The sequence below is a fragment of the Anolis sagrei genome, chromosome 3 (assembly GCF_037176765.1).
Source record: "Anolis sagrei isolate rAnoSag1 chromosome 3, rAnoSag1.mat, whole genome shotgun sequence".
NCBI lineage: Eukaryota > Metazoa > Chordata > Lepidosauria > Squamata > Dactyloidae > Anolis > Anolis sagrei.
Genome location: NC_090023.1, coordinates 193,646,006 through 193,660,605, shown reverse-complemented (window position 1 = coordinate 193,660,605; position 14,600 = coordinate 193,646,006). Strand labels below are relative to the sequence as shown.

The window sequence follows — 14,600 nt, the reverse complement described above, 5'->3', positions numbered from 1 at the left end:
ACAATTTCGTGTTACTTTTACAGCGTATTTTTAGAGAAACTTTAGACAAAAGTTGTTCAAGCTTTTGTAGCCATAAGGAATCCTCTCTCAGCAAAATAATGGTAAACTACTAACAAATTTGTGAGTTGTGCAATAAATTACTTCCAAAGAAAGCATAGTAACTAATAGTGATTTCTTTTTTAATTTTTAATTGGTACAATGTATCATAGGAATAAATTACTTCTAAAATTAATTTCTTCAGCTCTCAATCCAAGACAGTTTCTGAGAGGAGACATGATGGCTATGTATGTGAGAGGAAGTCATAGGGAGGAGGGAGCAGGCTTGTTTTCTGCTGCCCTGGAGATTAGGACACAGAAGAATTGCTTCAAACTACAGGAAAGGAGATTCCACCTGAATATTAGGAAAAACTTCCTTACGGTGAGAGCTGTTCAACAGTGGAACTGTCTGCCCCGGAGTGGGGTGAAAGCTCCTTCTTTGGAGGCTTTCCAACAGAGGCCGGATGGCCATCTGTCAGAGGTACTTTGATTTCCTGCTTCTTGGCAGAGGATTGGATTGGATGGCCCAACTCTATGATTCTATGAAAGTTGCCAACAGTAGACTGCAATTTGTATGGAGAGACAGTGAGCCCATTTCCAAATAAATGGGCAACCGTGTAGCTCACGTAACATGGAATAATTTTGCCCCCCAGCCAAATTACATCATAACTCTAGGGGATGGTAAGAACTACAGAAGGAAGGAGCCCTGAATACAAAGTATTTTTTACCATTACATCGTTCCTTTACAGTTTTGTGGTGTTGAGATCTCAGCTGTACTGTAGAGGAGACCTAAGACCTAAAACCATTAAATTGAAATTGAACTTTTCCTCCCCTTTTAAGTCCTAGTCAATTATAATAACATATCATTCTGAAGTATTTACTGTAACATAAAGGCCTATAAATGCAAAATTAAATACTGACAGTATTTAATCATATGGAAAGTATATTTTAGTACTGGAAATATTGGCTGCATTTAGACTGAATTACAGTAGAAAGAGTAAAAGGTGGAGGTTTTATGTGTAAGTTATCAAGCCCAGTGCTGGCTCAAAGGTTTGAGATGCCTAATTTAGGACATAAAATGCACTGCTGGAACTAAGCCTTCCCTACCATCTGAACCTTGGGTTTGTAATTTCAGTGCAGCATCTGCATTTTTGTATTATCTCCCTGTTGAGTAGAGAACCTTAGCCCCAGAAGGAGCACAATGCTGTCAAAGCGTGGGCTTCTTCAAAGTCACAGGAGCAAGCCAGGAAAATGAAGCTCTTCTGTTCAGAGCAGAAAGTCATAAATCATCTTAATATTCTCCCTGATAAATCTTCTGAAATGAACACCTTTTTGATACCCATTCATTATTAATGACAGAGAAGACTTAATTCTGTTGGCTAACCGTGGTGCTCCAGTTTTATACAAAGCGTTTAGGCATAACGAGCTCTGAACAAAGTGCTCCATTCAGATAAATCAGTTTGGGATCTCGGAACTTCAGCCGCAAACTACGACGACGACGACAATGATGATGATGATGTTTACACCCTGCTTTTTCTCTCCACAAAGAGACTCAAAGTGGCCTACAAGCTGGAGAACCAACTTAGAACTAATTTCTTTTGCACTGAGTAAAATTTAAAAGCACACCAAGAAGCACACAAAACTGGAATGAGAGTGAAAGTAGAGTTCATGCATTACGTAATCAAACTTCATCAAAGGATCCATTTTTTATAAATCCAGAATAAAAATAAAAAGGTGTTTATTTAAATTAGGGCTGTTCCAAAAGGATCCGGTTTTAACCAAAGTTAAGGACATTTTAACAGAAGGTGTTTTTAGTATATTGCCAATTATGAAATAGGGAATATAGGCATTTAATATAGTTTAATATTATTAAAGCTAATTTTGGCATACTTTCAATGTTTGCCTCTTCTCTGGAAAATTGTTGTTGTGTGCCTTCAAGTTGTTTCTGATTTATGGTGAACCTCAGGTGAAACAACTCTTGGGTTTTCTTAGCATGATTCGTTCAATAAGGTTCACCTTTATCTTCCTCTAAGGTTGTGAGAATGTGACTTGCCCAAGGTCACCGACTGGGTTTTTATGGCACGTGGGGATTCAGACTCTGGTCTCCAGGCTCAAAATCTGATCATTATGGCAGGCTTATTAGTTGCTGGTTGATGTTTGCTTTTATATTGTTATAATGCTGTTTAATTTGTTTATGTTGTTGTTTATGTATTTTAATGCATTTTATTTTAACTATGTTGATCAGGCTCGTCCCCATGTAAGCTGCCCCGAGTCCCCTTGGGGAGATAGAGATGGGGTACAAAAATAAAGTAGTAGTAGTAGTAATTATTATCATTTTTATTACTAAGCAATGCTCAAACCACTATATCATGCTGGGTTTTCAAATTCAAGTTATTGTTCTGTTCTTTCATCAACTAGCTAATGTATATGAAATGCTAAAACAATAATAAAATTTTAACTACAGTATATCTATCCCAAATTATGAATATATGTATTTGCTTGGTTTTGTGGAAAGGAGAAATGTGTTAAATATCCCTATTTTAATAATGCTGCTATATAATTTCTGTTGGACATTCATTTGGAGAGATAAAAAAATGACTGAGGTTTGAAATTAGAAAGATCTAAAAGGGTTTTTTTTAATCAGCATAGAATGTGGCATTACGGTTGAACCAAACTTACACACTGACCCTCAGCTCTATAATTGTGAAGTAGAGTGCAAAGCCACAGTTATTTGGTGGTCTAATTCAGTTCCAGTAAAAACAGAGTACTCAAAGTTCACTGGCAGAGCTTTGCATTCACAACATATGGATGAACTTTCCAGGTCAATACTCCAGCCACTGTATAAATTGCTTAACTTATTTTTCCTGACGATCTGGACCCCAACCGAGCACAGAAATTTGTGTTCTTCCAGTCCCATTGATTTCAATTGGTTTTAAGCATATATGTTTAGACAGAGTTGCCTTCCAGTAAAATATAATCTTTGAACGCCATCCCAATCAGTTGCTGCATTGCTTAGAAATTCCATGGCTTTATTTTCAGTATCTGTTTCCTAGGTGTTTTCTATGTCTTCCAGCACAACTATATGATATTCATCAGAGGGAAGTCCTTCACTTTAATAATGTTCTCTATTATCCACTGTTTCGCAGATCAATGAAGTCAAGTAACATGTTCCCCCAGATACAAGGATCTTATTGTAGCCCTTAAATGAATAAAATAAAGCCTCAATGTAGATTTACATAGTTGTCAGAGTTGGGCATTTCAACTTTCCTCTAAAGCTGAATGGCCAATTCTAGGTGTAATTCCTGCCATGGTGCACTTTTTACAGCTTTCAAGGGAGGGCATATTTATACCTTGACCATAAACGAGTACTGCCCATAGCAAGGGTGGGGGGAGTAGAAATGTAAACCTTCCTTTGAATTACCCATTTGTACATTTGAATGTATGACTGCAAAGCAATGTCATGGTAGTGAAGGCTGCCAGTTGAGTGAGTGAAGGTTTAACTGCAGGCATTAAACTTGCTCTGTGTGTACACATACATACACACACAAGCAGTCCTCAGGTTACAGACATCCAACTTACATACAATTCATAGTTAACACAGGGTATAAGACAACAAGAAGTGAGAGGGAGGGAAATTCACTCCTGTAAGAGTTATCATTGGAAAAAGGTGTCTCCACTGAAACTTTATCACCAATCCTCTTTTCCACAACAAAATCCAACTTTCACAGGGACAGAAAGTGAGGTGAAATCTTCTAAATAAAGGCACAGACAGCAAAACAAACACAACAGAAGGATTAACCCTTCCCTATGCTACCCAAAGCTAATGGAGTTACACTTAAAATGTACCTGTTCTGACTTATATAAATTCAACTTAAGAACAAACCTACAGAACCTATATATTCCATAATGTGTGTGTGTGTATGTGTGTACGTGGGTGGATTAAATTATTTTTTAAAAAATGTTAAACACCAAATAAACCCTAGTTCATACCCCAAGTCATCTTTGAACACAAGGCAGGTTTTAAGTATTTGAGTTTTATGGTCTTGGAGATACAGCTTTGACAGAGTTACCTATTTTTATTATTATAGATTGAGCATTGTAGCTTATATTCCTATGACATTTTAAGAATGAAATGTTAAGATGCTATTGAGTGCTGATTAGATGTAAACACCTGGTGTAATACCTGCATAATTATATAGGAATAGTGGCAGATGGATATGTAATTGTCTCAGCATTTGATGCATGTTGGAAAGAATGAAATACATAAGTTACATTATGCTTTGAATCTTTAAAGGATAGTTGGTTTCAAATAATGCTGTTGCTGGAATAATTGTCAACCGTGTTTCCACTCTCCCTGAAACAAGTGTCAAGAATTCCAATCATTTTGAGGCTTTTTGACTCTAAAGTAGGTCAAAAGTGAGGAAGATAATCTTTAACTCTGTAACTTGTTAATAAAACCTCTAATAAAGAAGCTCTTTTTGCACAAAATAGGAGTCCAACTCAACCTCCAACCTGGTCTTCTGTTATTTTGCCCAATAACAGGTTAGGAAATATTTTTTGCAGCATTGGCAATGGGAGGATGTTGAAGGAAGGCTGGAGAAAGATAGACTTTAGATGTTTGGTTGAAGTAGCATTTGTGCAGTAAACAACAATACAATGAAGCTTGATCTGGGAAAGAATGGGATTCTATTACAGATGGTGCTATTGTTGCTTTGTTTGCTTATGTACAACAGAAGAATAGACAACTGCCTACTGAGCATGTGTAAAGAGGCAGAAATAAAAGAGGAAAGTGGATTAGCTTACCTCACCAGCTGCTCTTCCATGTTGAAAAAACATAAATCTGTATGTTTCACCCTTGGAATGGAATAATAAGTAAAGTGAAAGAAAGAAAAATAACCCCAGGATACATTTCTGAAATAATTTTCAAGTTAACTTATGAGACAACATATGGTTGTCTCATTTCATATGTACATGGTAGTTTTGAATAAAGTTAGTTAAAAAGTATTGGGCTTCTCTTCTTGTTTTGTGCTGTAGGAACCCATCTTTATTTGTTCCATTTTGTTTCTACCTCTAGTACCAAAGTTTCTGTTGAAGAAGTAATGCCACGTTTACTTCCTGAGCTACTTAAGCCTGTGTACTATCTCTACTTTCAGAGAAAATACACAAACATGTTTGGAGACTTTGGAGATTTTTCTTCCAAAGGCAATTGAGTTGTTGATTACCTAAGCAAGGGTGGTAGTTGTGTGATTCTCAACATCAGTGGTTCCCAAACTGTGTTCCCTGGAATCCTAGGTTTTCATGAAAGTGTCTCTCTCTCACACACACACACAAACCCTTTTAAATCTTATAAAATCTTTTTGAAGCCATAGTTTGAGGACCTTATTGAAATTCCTAACCTACATTGTACAGAATACGCAGGCAATAGTAGTAGATGAAAGAAGGAAGAACTTTGTGGGTTCACAGTGCTTAAGGGCAGAATTAGTTCTCCAGGAAAATCAGAGAGTTGGGGTTCTGCAGGAAAATCAGGTACAGAGTTAGGATTCCACAGGAAAAAAATCTTCTGAAGGGTTCCATGGCAAAAATGTTTGGGAATCTCTGCTCTAGTTTCTGCTGAACTGATTCTCCCAACATACCTCATTGCTGATTGTGCTGGCTAGAACATCTGGACAGCCGCACACTTCCTACCCATTACCCAAAATCATAGTGCAAAAGTTTTTTCCCCTGGATAAAGCAACAATGGGTGTTATTTAATTGGTGACATGAAATATAAGGTTCCAGTTGACTGGCACAACATTCATATGCTTTTCAGGACATTGCACTGGCTGATCAATCCTTGTTTTGTAAGTAAATCTCAATTCACAATTGCTGTTTTACCAGTATATTAAATTAATTCAGAATTGGTAATGCAATCATTAGAGTAATTTCAGTCACTTCGTTGCAACAGGTTGCAAATTTGCTAAATGATGGCAGGATTAAGCTAACTTTAGTGTGCGACAGAGAGTGAGTTTCTGGGATGGCATGACACATTTTAAGCTGATGCTTGCCAAGACATAACAGTTTAAAAACTGACATTTGTGCTCAACACCATACTGCCACAGTCCTTACTGCTTCATGACAAACTGTCACTCTGCAGTGCTGTGTCTAGTTGGTAGCTGTAAAATTATTTTGTTTTATGTTGCAAGGGTTAGTATACTGTTGACAGTGCTCAGGAGTAAGACACGTCTCTGCCTTGTGTGATGGTAGCTAAAAAGTGTCAATTCGTGAATTTGATAAAAACAAGATACCAGACATGCCTTTCCACATTATTTGATTGAATAGCACACTTGTTGTATCATACTTTCATACTGCAACATAAATGTATGTACTACCAATGCCCCGACATCCCAAATCGTTACTTTTCATTTCATGTGTTTTAAGTGTGTTTCATATGACCTACCTGTAGATGCACAAACTCCCTGCATTCATTCAGTATGTTAAACAATTGGATTTGATCTCCAGTTTGGACCAAAAACAAAAAACCCTGGCATTGGTCACAAATGCTCAGGCTTGGAGATCTATCTGTGAAATGGATATAAACAGCAGTAGAGTTCATAAACTTTTGATTGAGGTAAAAGTCCCCAGAGGACCTGAGTGTACAAGGCGGAATATGCAGGAGAAGGTGATACTACAGGTAATCTGGATCCAACTCATATAGGTTAATACCATATAGCTAATAACCAACACCTTGTGAACTTTGCCCGGAAACTAATTGGCACCTATTTACAATTGATGGTTTTTAACTGTGTTAGGTGTCTATTTGTTGTTGCTTTTTTAATATGGTAAATATGCCTTGAACCACAATAAGTTGTGGATAGAAAATAGGAGAACTACCAGTAGTTCTCATACACCTACCATAACAGTTTTGTAAGACGAAATGATTGTTTTTACTTTATCGGTGATAAATTAGTGAAACTCTTCTGAGATTTGAACTTAGTTGTCCCTGGCCCAAAAGATCTCTGATAGTGTTCTTCATTGTGGTACCCACCAGATGTGATCTAGAGAACACCATGTTTGGGCAGGCTGATCAATGTGGTCTCTCTGGTCTCTGTGCAACATAATTGACTCTAGTAAAAGCCATGTCTGACTCTCAGTAGACTAAATTGAATTGTGATACTGACAAGAATTAATGCCAAGATTTTTAAAATAAGTATGCAATGATAGAGGTTGATTTATGACTACTACAGAGCAGACTTTACTGCTTCTGCTGTTAGCACAGAGAAATCCTGATAAGTTAGTTCAGATCATTATTATTTAAATACCTATTCAGGTTAAAAGGGAGGATGAAACAAAATTCATTTCATTTTTCAATTGATCTGCAAATAGCCATGAAAATCAATTTCTTTTCTATGCCCAATTAAAACCAACCATTTCCCTAGCTTCTGGTAAATTCATTCAAAATTAAGCTTGATCTTAAAGGCAGCATGTGATTAGGATCGCCCTTTCTGTCAGGCTGCGGATCAGGAATTGAATATAGTTGCCACCAGACCCTGGGCATGCCATACTGGCTTTGTAATTTCAACAGTATGTGAAGCCAAGAGAAATGCCCTTAAGGGTATGCCACACTTCCATTTAATCATTACAGCGTTCAAAATATTGGCTGTTGTGTAATTGCTGTGAAATCCAGTTATGCAAACTCTAGCGTCTTTCCAAGTTAGAATATTTATACTGGGAAAAGAAGCCAGAATCATAAGGATTTATTTCACATGCTTAAAAAAATATTTGTACTGTGTAATATATCAGAGGGCATATTGGACGGGGTATTGTAGCACTCCTTTGGTGCATCTGGAAGCAAGTTTGTTTTGGAGTCCGGTCATGTGTGAACATGTATGATCGTAACCAAAAGTGTTTTGGATTTTAGCTTCTTTTGGATTTTGGAATAATTGCATTTTCATGTTTGTACATAATGAGACATCTTGGAGAATGCACTTGAGTCTAAACATGAATTTTATGTTTCATATACCGTATGTACTTATGTGTGGGTCAGTAGATTTGTCTAATGTGTGCCAATGGATTTGCTTTGAGTTTCTTTAGTTCTCACTTAGCCTTATGATTATCTGTCTTAGAGTTTTTATGTTGTTTCATAATTTAATCAATTTTTCTGTGTAATTAATTTTACTAGGTGGATAATTATGTTATTACTCTGCTGCCAAGTATTTTTTCTTAATTGCTGATGATATTTGCTGATATCTTCACTCTGATTAACTTCAGTTGTGTCTAACACAGGCTAATGATAAATAGCTTGATATTGTATGGAGGAGGTATGGTGAAGATGTACAAGGAAGGGTTGAGCTGGACGAAGAGTTATGCATAAAATAGTTACCTATATATTACTCTGGGCCCCCGGTGGCAGAGTGAGTTAAAGCGCTGAGCAGCTGACTTGGTGACTGAAATGTTGCCGGTTTGAATCTGGAGAGCAGTGTGAGCTCCTGCTGTTAGCCCCAGCTTCTGCCAACCTAATATTTTGAAAACATGCAAATGTGAGTTGATCAATAGGCACCGCTCCGGCAGGGAGGTAGCGGTGCTCCATGCAGTCATGTGGGCTATATGATCTTGGAGGTGTCTAGGGAAAATGCCAGCTCTTTGGCTTAGCAATGGAGATTAGCACCACACCCCAGAGTCGGGGAAACCTTTACCTTTACTATATGTTACTCTTTTAGGAAGGGAATAAGAAAATCACTTTTCTAAAGTGACACAGTAAGTGGAAACAATGCAAATTTGGTAGAAGAGCTTGTATAGCAAGTAAGTTTTTCAAATTTTTCATGCTTTAAGTCATTCCAATGTGTATATGCATGTGTTTAGAAAAAGTAATGAAAGGGAGGTAAAGATAACTATCAATCAGTGTGACAAGTTACAAAATTTTAAAACGTTTAAAACATAGCAATAATGATGAGATCCAGCATAGTGTAGTAATTGGGCTATGACTCTAGAAACCAGGATTTGAATCCCTATTCAGCCATAGAAACCCACTAGTTGACCTTGGACAAGTCACACTCTCTCCACGCACAAGGAGGACAAAGGCAAATCTCTTCTGAACATGTCTTGCTATGAAAATTGTGTCATAGGGTCACCTTAACTTGAAAATGACTTGGAGGTGCACAACAGAACAATGGTAATGAAATACTCTTTGGTAATGAAATACCGAGAATTACTTTTAACCAGTAACTTTCCAAGTTCATGGCTAGACAAATTTAGGAATTCCTCTCTTAGAACTTTCAAGCCATTCCTTTAATGCCAGAATGGATGATCATCCCCTAAAATTCATTCAGTGCAAACAGCCAAGACATAGTCTATGTATTATTGAGCATGAAAAGCTTGACTTAATTTAACTGAATGAAATGATGAGGGTATAGGTTGATCATGTCTGCTCATAGTTGTTTTCAAATGGGTACTTATGCAGAGATATTAGAAGGGGGGTTGAATTATTCCATAAGGAGTCTATCTTCCTTCCAAGTAATTAAGAGTCTAATAACTAGCATGGTTTTTGAACTGTGGTGTTTGAGGAAAGTTCTGAGAGTGCCTTGGACCGCGAGAAGATCCAACCAGTCCATACTTCAGGAAATAAAGCCTGACTACTCACTTCAGGGAAGGATATTAGAGGCAAAAATGAAGTATTTTGGCCACATAATGAGAAGACAGGAAAGCTTAGAGAAGACAATGATGCTGGGGAAAATGGAAGGAAAAAGGAAGAGGGGGTGACCAAGGGCTAGATGGATGGATGGCATCCTTGAAGTGACTGGCTTGACTCTGAAGGAGCTGGGAGTGGTGACAGCCGACAGGGAGCTCTGGCGTGGGCTGGTCCATGAGGTCACGAAGAGTCAGAAGTGACTGAGCGATTGAACAACAACAACAACAACTAGCATGGTGTTAAGTGGCTTGAGTTTTGGACTAGGACCCCTGCTCAACTATGGAAACCAATAAGGTGTCCTTGGGACAGTCACACTTTCTGTGGGTTGCTGGGGTGTAGTCTTTGAATTGATCTACACTGCCGTACAATCCAGTTCAATACAGTTAATCTTCATTTTGAAACTGCATTATATAGCAGTGTCGATCCAACCTAAAATAAACTAGCTTTAAAGGACAGAGGCTTTCACTGAAGCAAATGGAGTTTCCACTACAATCTGGTTCATTAGATGAGTTTTCATTGATGCCCCAAGATGTAGACACTACTTGGAAGTATGAGCCTTAATACAGGCTTACTTGATCTTGGCATATTGATTCCTAGATCCCAGATTGGTTATTATTAATTAGTCATTTTACTAAAGAGTCTTAAGAAATAATAAAACAATTGCTAGTAAATGCTTTTCTTGTTTCTCTTATATATGGGGCAATTCAAGTTTGTCCTTTTTAAAATCTAGATAGTAGACTTTTTTTGTATTTTGGCCACATAATGGATTATCCAAATCTATTGTTGTCTGGTCTATGATGGAATCTTCACCAAAGTGATCTATTCTATGAGATAGAGACAACTTGACCATTTTGAATGTACTAGGATCTCTTTGCGGTCTGTGCAGCGTATTTTTATAACAGTGAGCAGAACTTATTTTGGATAGTTTGTTTGCAATCCAGTGTCTGCTTCAGATGAGTAATTGAATGCATCAGGGAGAATAAAGTGAAGATCAATCTAGACAGGACAGAGATGCCAATAGTGGATGGGCCCATTGACCCAGATATGTGACTTCCAGATGGGGTTATACCTTAGGAAGTAGACTTTCATTCTGAACATTTAGCTGAAATATTTGTTTATTAACTCTTTCTCTTCTTATGTAAATTATATTATGAGTGAATGATTTATTTGTGTTATCTTTAAAGCTTAATTAAAGAGTACTAAACAGCTTAAACATTTCACAGAATAAATGTAAAGGAATGCATGGAAATATAAATACATTTTTCTTTTAGTAATGACAGTTGTACATAAGAGATCTTTTCATTAAGCCAAATTCTCTTTTCCCTATTCAGAAAAAAGATTAAATCTGCTTTAATTTGAGTCGCCGATAAGGCTGAGAAAGGCGGTATACAAGTATAGTAAATAAATAAATAAATAAATAACCAAAAATTTCTGAGAAATATAGATGACCTAACAATCTTTTTTTTATTTCTTTGTTTATGGTTTGCACAGATTCCTTCTGAAGACATGTGTAAGAAGATGTCTGTGGTTCTGGGTAGTCCTCTAGGAAGAATTGAGATACTGGGCTGCAAGGTGGGAGTGCATGAAATACACATTCAAAAAGATGCCATGCCTCTGTCTGGGTAAGACTTTAGTTCCCATGGTTATTTTTGCCATGCATTCATTTGTATAACTAATGATCAAATGTTTACATGATGTACTGCTGTTGTTTTGCAACTGAAATAGTATTTTAATTTTTGATAAGCACAACAGTAAAAATCTACTCCTTAGAAGGCAAGGTGGCCTGCAAACAAGCAATTAATGTTTGCCAGACTTTGTCACTGATCGTAAAAGTGTTTAGGATGGTTTTCACTATGGAGTTTTGATGCAAAGTCTACATATCTACTCAGTATTGGTGAATGCATCTTTTATTTGGCAAATGTGGCCAAGGGCAAGGTAAATAGTGCTGTAATTGTGCTGTACCTAACTAAATTTCAGTGAAGAGTCAGCTGAAAGATCATGCCCTCTTAAAATCATGACTGGATAGGGATGGGCCACCTTTTGCTGTGTTATGGAGAAGAACAACAGGCTATAATGTAAGGAATAAAGTGTTTTGGTTGACTACTATGGATTGGCTTTGTGAATCACTGGTGAAGACGAGTGGTTTTTATAAATCACAGAATTGCACTAGTGAACATCTGCATGCTTGATAATATTATTTCCATCATTACTTCTTCCTGTTTTCATCATCATCATCTAATAGCCAAGGGTAGGATTTTCTCCCAGTTCCAACACCATTACAGACCATCACATGGCTATCTGGCATTTAAATGTAATTATCTTAATTGTGATTTTCTCCATGGTACCATGACTTTGTATGATGTGGGAACTAGTAACTTTTCTTTTTTATCTAGCTTTCTTATGCAATACCATAGCAGAATTTGGCTTATTGATCACAAGTATGTTTCTTTTGTGGACAAAGAGCAAACCAATATATTTTGCAATTTCTTCTGTTATGTTGGTTTACAGGGAATTTAAAAAGGAATGAACTCATTCCAGTCAAGTGCACATATTTTAATGAGTTGACTAAACCTGCATAAAACAGTCCTTGTGAGGAAAAAAGTGTTATTTATCTGCGTTTTACTAATTGTAATTGAGTCACAGAAAAGAAAATGTCTCTCCCAACAACATTAGTTTTAATGATGGATTTCTTTCTTCCTGTGTGAAGAGAACCTGCTATAGGAAGAGACCTACTGAATGTAATTATGGAGCCAACCTTGATATTAAGTAATATATATTAGCGGTGTGTGAATCCGTTATGTTTTTGTTTCGAATTTTGGGTGCCCCTGGTTTTGTTTCCAGGAAGATTCCGGGAGATTAGGAATTGGATTTCTAATTCTTAACCCTGAGTTTTGCTTTGGGAAGAATCTTCCCAAAAATAGAAGGGGGGCACTCAAAAACAGAACGGATTCTGTGCCATTTTGTACACCCCTAAAATATACCATGCAGCAGTGGCTAGGACCTTGATGTGAAAAATGATGGAACTTACTGTTCCTCGTAAGTCTCTTCTTGTTGTAATTCCCTTCTCTTAGGGGATGAGAGTTATGTCTGCCAAATGGCATACTTACACCATAGGTGCTAAACTGTTGACTGTAGGTACTAGAGTACCATCCAATTTAGTGACTGGGCTAGATAGTGTCTTCATGTGGAATGTGTCTTCATCTTAGGAATCAGAATGTAGTGAGCTTTATTATGAATTGATCAAAACATTTTAACTTGATGAATGGATTTATCAACTTACCACTGTAACCTAATTTTGTAAATATTGTACATAATTAGTAAAGTAATTGTTAAATAAGAGTAAATGTTAAATAGAACTATTTACAGCCTATTTCACTGAGGGCCCAAGAACACATAATTTATTATTTATGGAGATACTTTATTTCGTAAGGCAACTTCTGTTATTTAAAAAGTATTCTGCTGTATCTTTGTTACAGGAAAAAAAAAACTTAAAATGTAAAGCTATTTGTAAATGCCCAGGTTGAAATATAATGTTTAATCTCATCTTATCATGGATAGAAAAGTGTTGTTAAAATATCGAGGCTTATTATCTTTGACAGAACAAAACAAAACAGAGTGTCTCCCTTTCTTTTCTTTTAAACATTGTCTAGTAAACAATGTAATAAGGAAATTGGAAAGCACATACAACCTATAAAAAAAAGTAATGGATTCCTGTCAGGCAGAATTGTAATGAATACAAGTGTGGTTATAAATGTTTGTGTTCTGTAGTGGTGGAGGTATTTTGCATAGTGCTTCATGTTACAAGTAGTATATGTTACATATTTTATAACCTTAGTACTTAAGCTGTGTGTTAGGATCATTTGAGCAGATCTGTGATGCGCTTTGTGAAAGAGAAGTTCCAAATATTGAGCCCCAGAGAAAGTTTGTAACAATATGGGGCCCTTCCTAGAAATTAAGGAACTTTGTTCATGTTGTTCCCTTCAGGCCAATATTTATAGCTGTAGTTTCCTTACAATCTTGAATACTCTTCACCTTTTATTCCTTACTTTGGAGTGCAGCAGAAAGAGGCAAGCAGTTGAGCAGAATAAGCTCTCACCTGTCAAAAGATGGTTGGGATAGAGTTTGAGGAGTCCCAGAATATACGAACGAAGAAAAATTGCAAAGGTTGTGGAACATCTTGTAACACCATCAATATTAACCCATTTCTTACCCATTTACTATGCCATAACATGTCCACTTTGCTGATCTTTTTCTTTTGCCAACTGATCAGGACAATATGTGCTTCATGATTACAAAAGATATCACTGAAAGAGCTTGTCTAGAAGTAGGTATTTTCTGTTTGCATGCGTAAACTCATCCCTGTCTTCCTGTGCAAATATCAATAAGATATTTTGATAAGAAATACAGGCCAGGTGTCTTCCACTTCATCTATTTGAATTAGAGATTTCTGATCACTTTGTTATTAATTGTCTTTGACTTATTTCCACTCTATATATCAGAGACCTCTATGAATCGTGATAATCAACAGCCCTGATCAGACCTTGCAAACTCGGAATCATTCCTACCATGATTGACTCAGTTCATCTATAATAGCTATCATCCACTTCTCCTACTAACACTTTACCCAGAATTGTTGTCTTTTCTAATGAACACTGTGATCACAGCTGGTACAATAGTACTGCCATACAGTGAAGTCATTGTGCGGATATTTGTCAGTTTTTTAAAGATCGGTTTTTGTATTATGGTGATATTCACTGCAATAAAACAGTTTTCAGCCAGTTACTTCAATCAGTAACAAAATATGAGGTTTTTTAATAGTACAATACTGAAATCATCTTACAACAAGTAAAGACATATTTCAAAGTGTTTTAATACAATTTGCTTTTTTATAATATTTCAAT

The 14,600-nt window shown here is 36.6% G+C and overlaps 1 protein-coding gene across 3 annotated transcripts in view; it reads left to right on the top strand.

Moving 5' to 3' along the window:
• Positions 1-14,600, top strand: part of MGMT (O-6-methylguanine-DNA methyltransferase) — a 228,357-nt gene that overhangs the window by 34,711 nt on the left and 179,046 nt on the right. For all 3 annotated transcript variants that reach the window (XM_067465787.1, XM_067465786.1, XM_067465785.1), the window contains exon 3: positions 11,191-11,321. In XM_067465787.1, the coding sequence (XP_067321888.1) occupies positions 11,191-11,321 (131 nt within the window). The remainder of the gene's footprint in view (positions 1-11,190; positions 11,322-14,600) is intronic.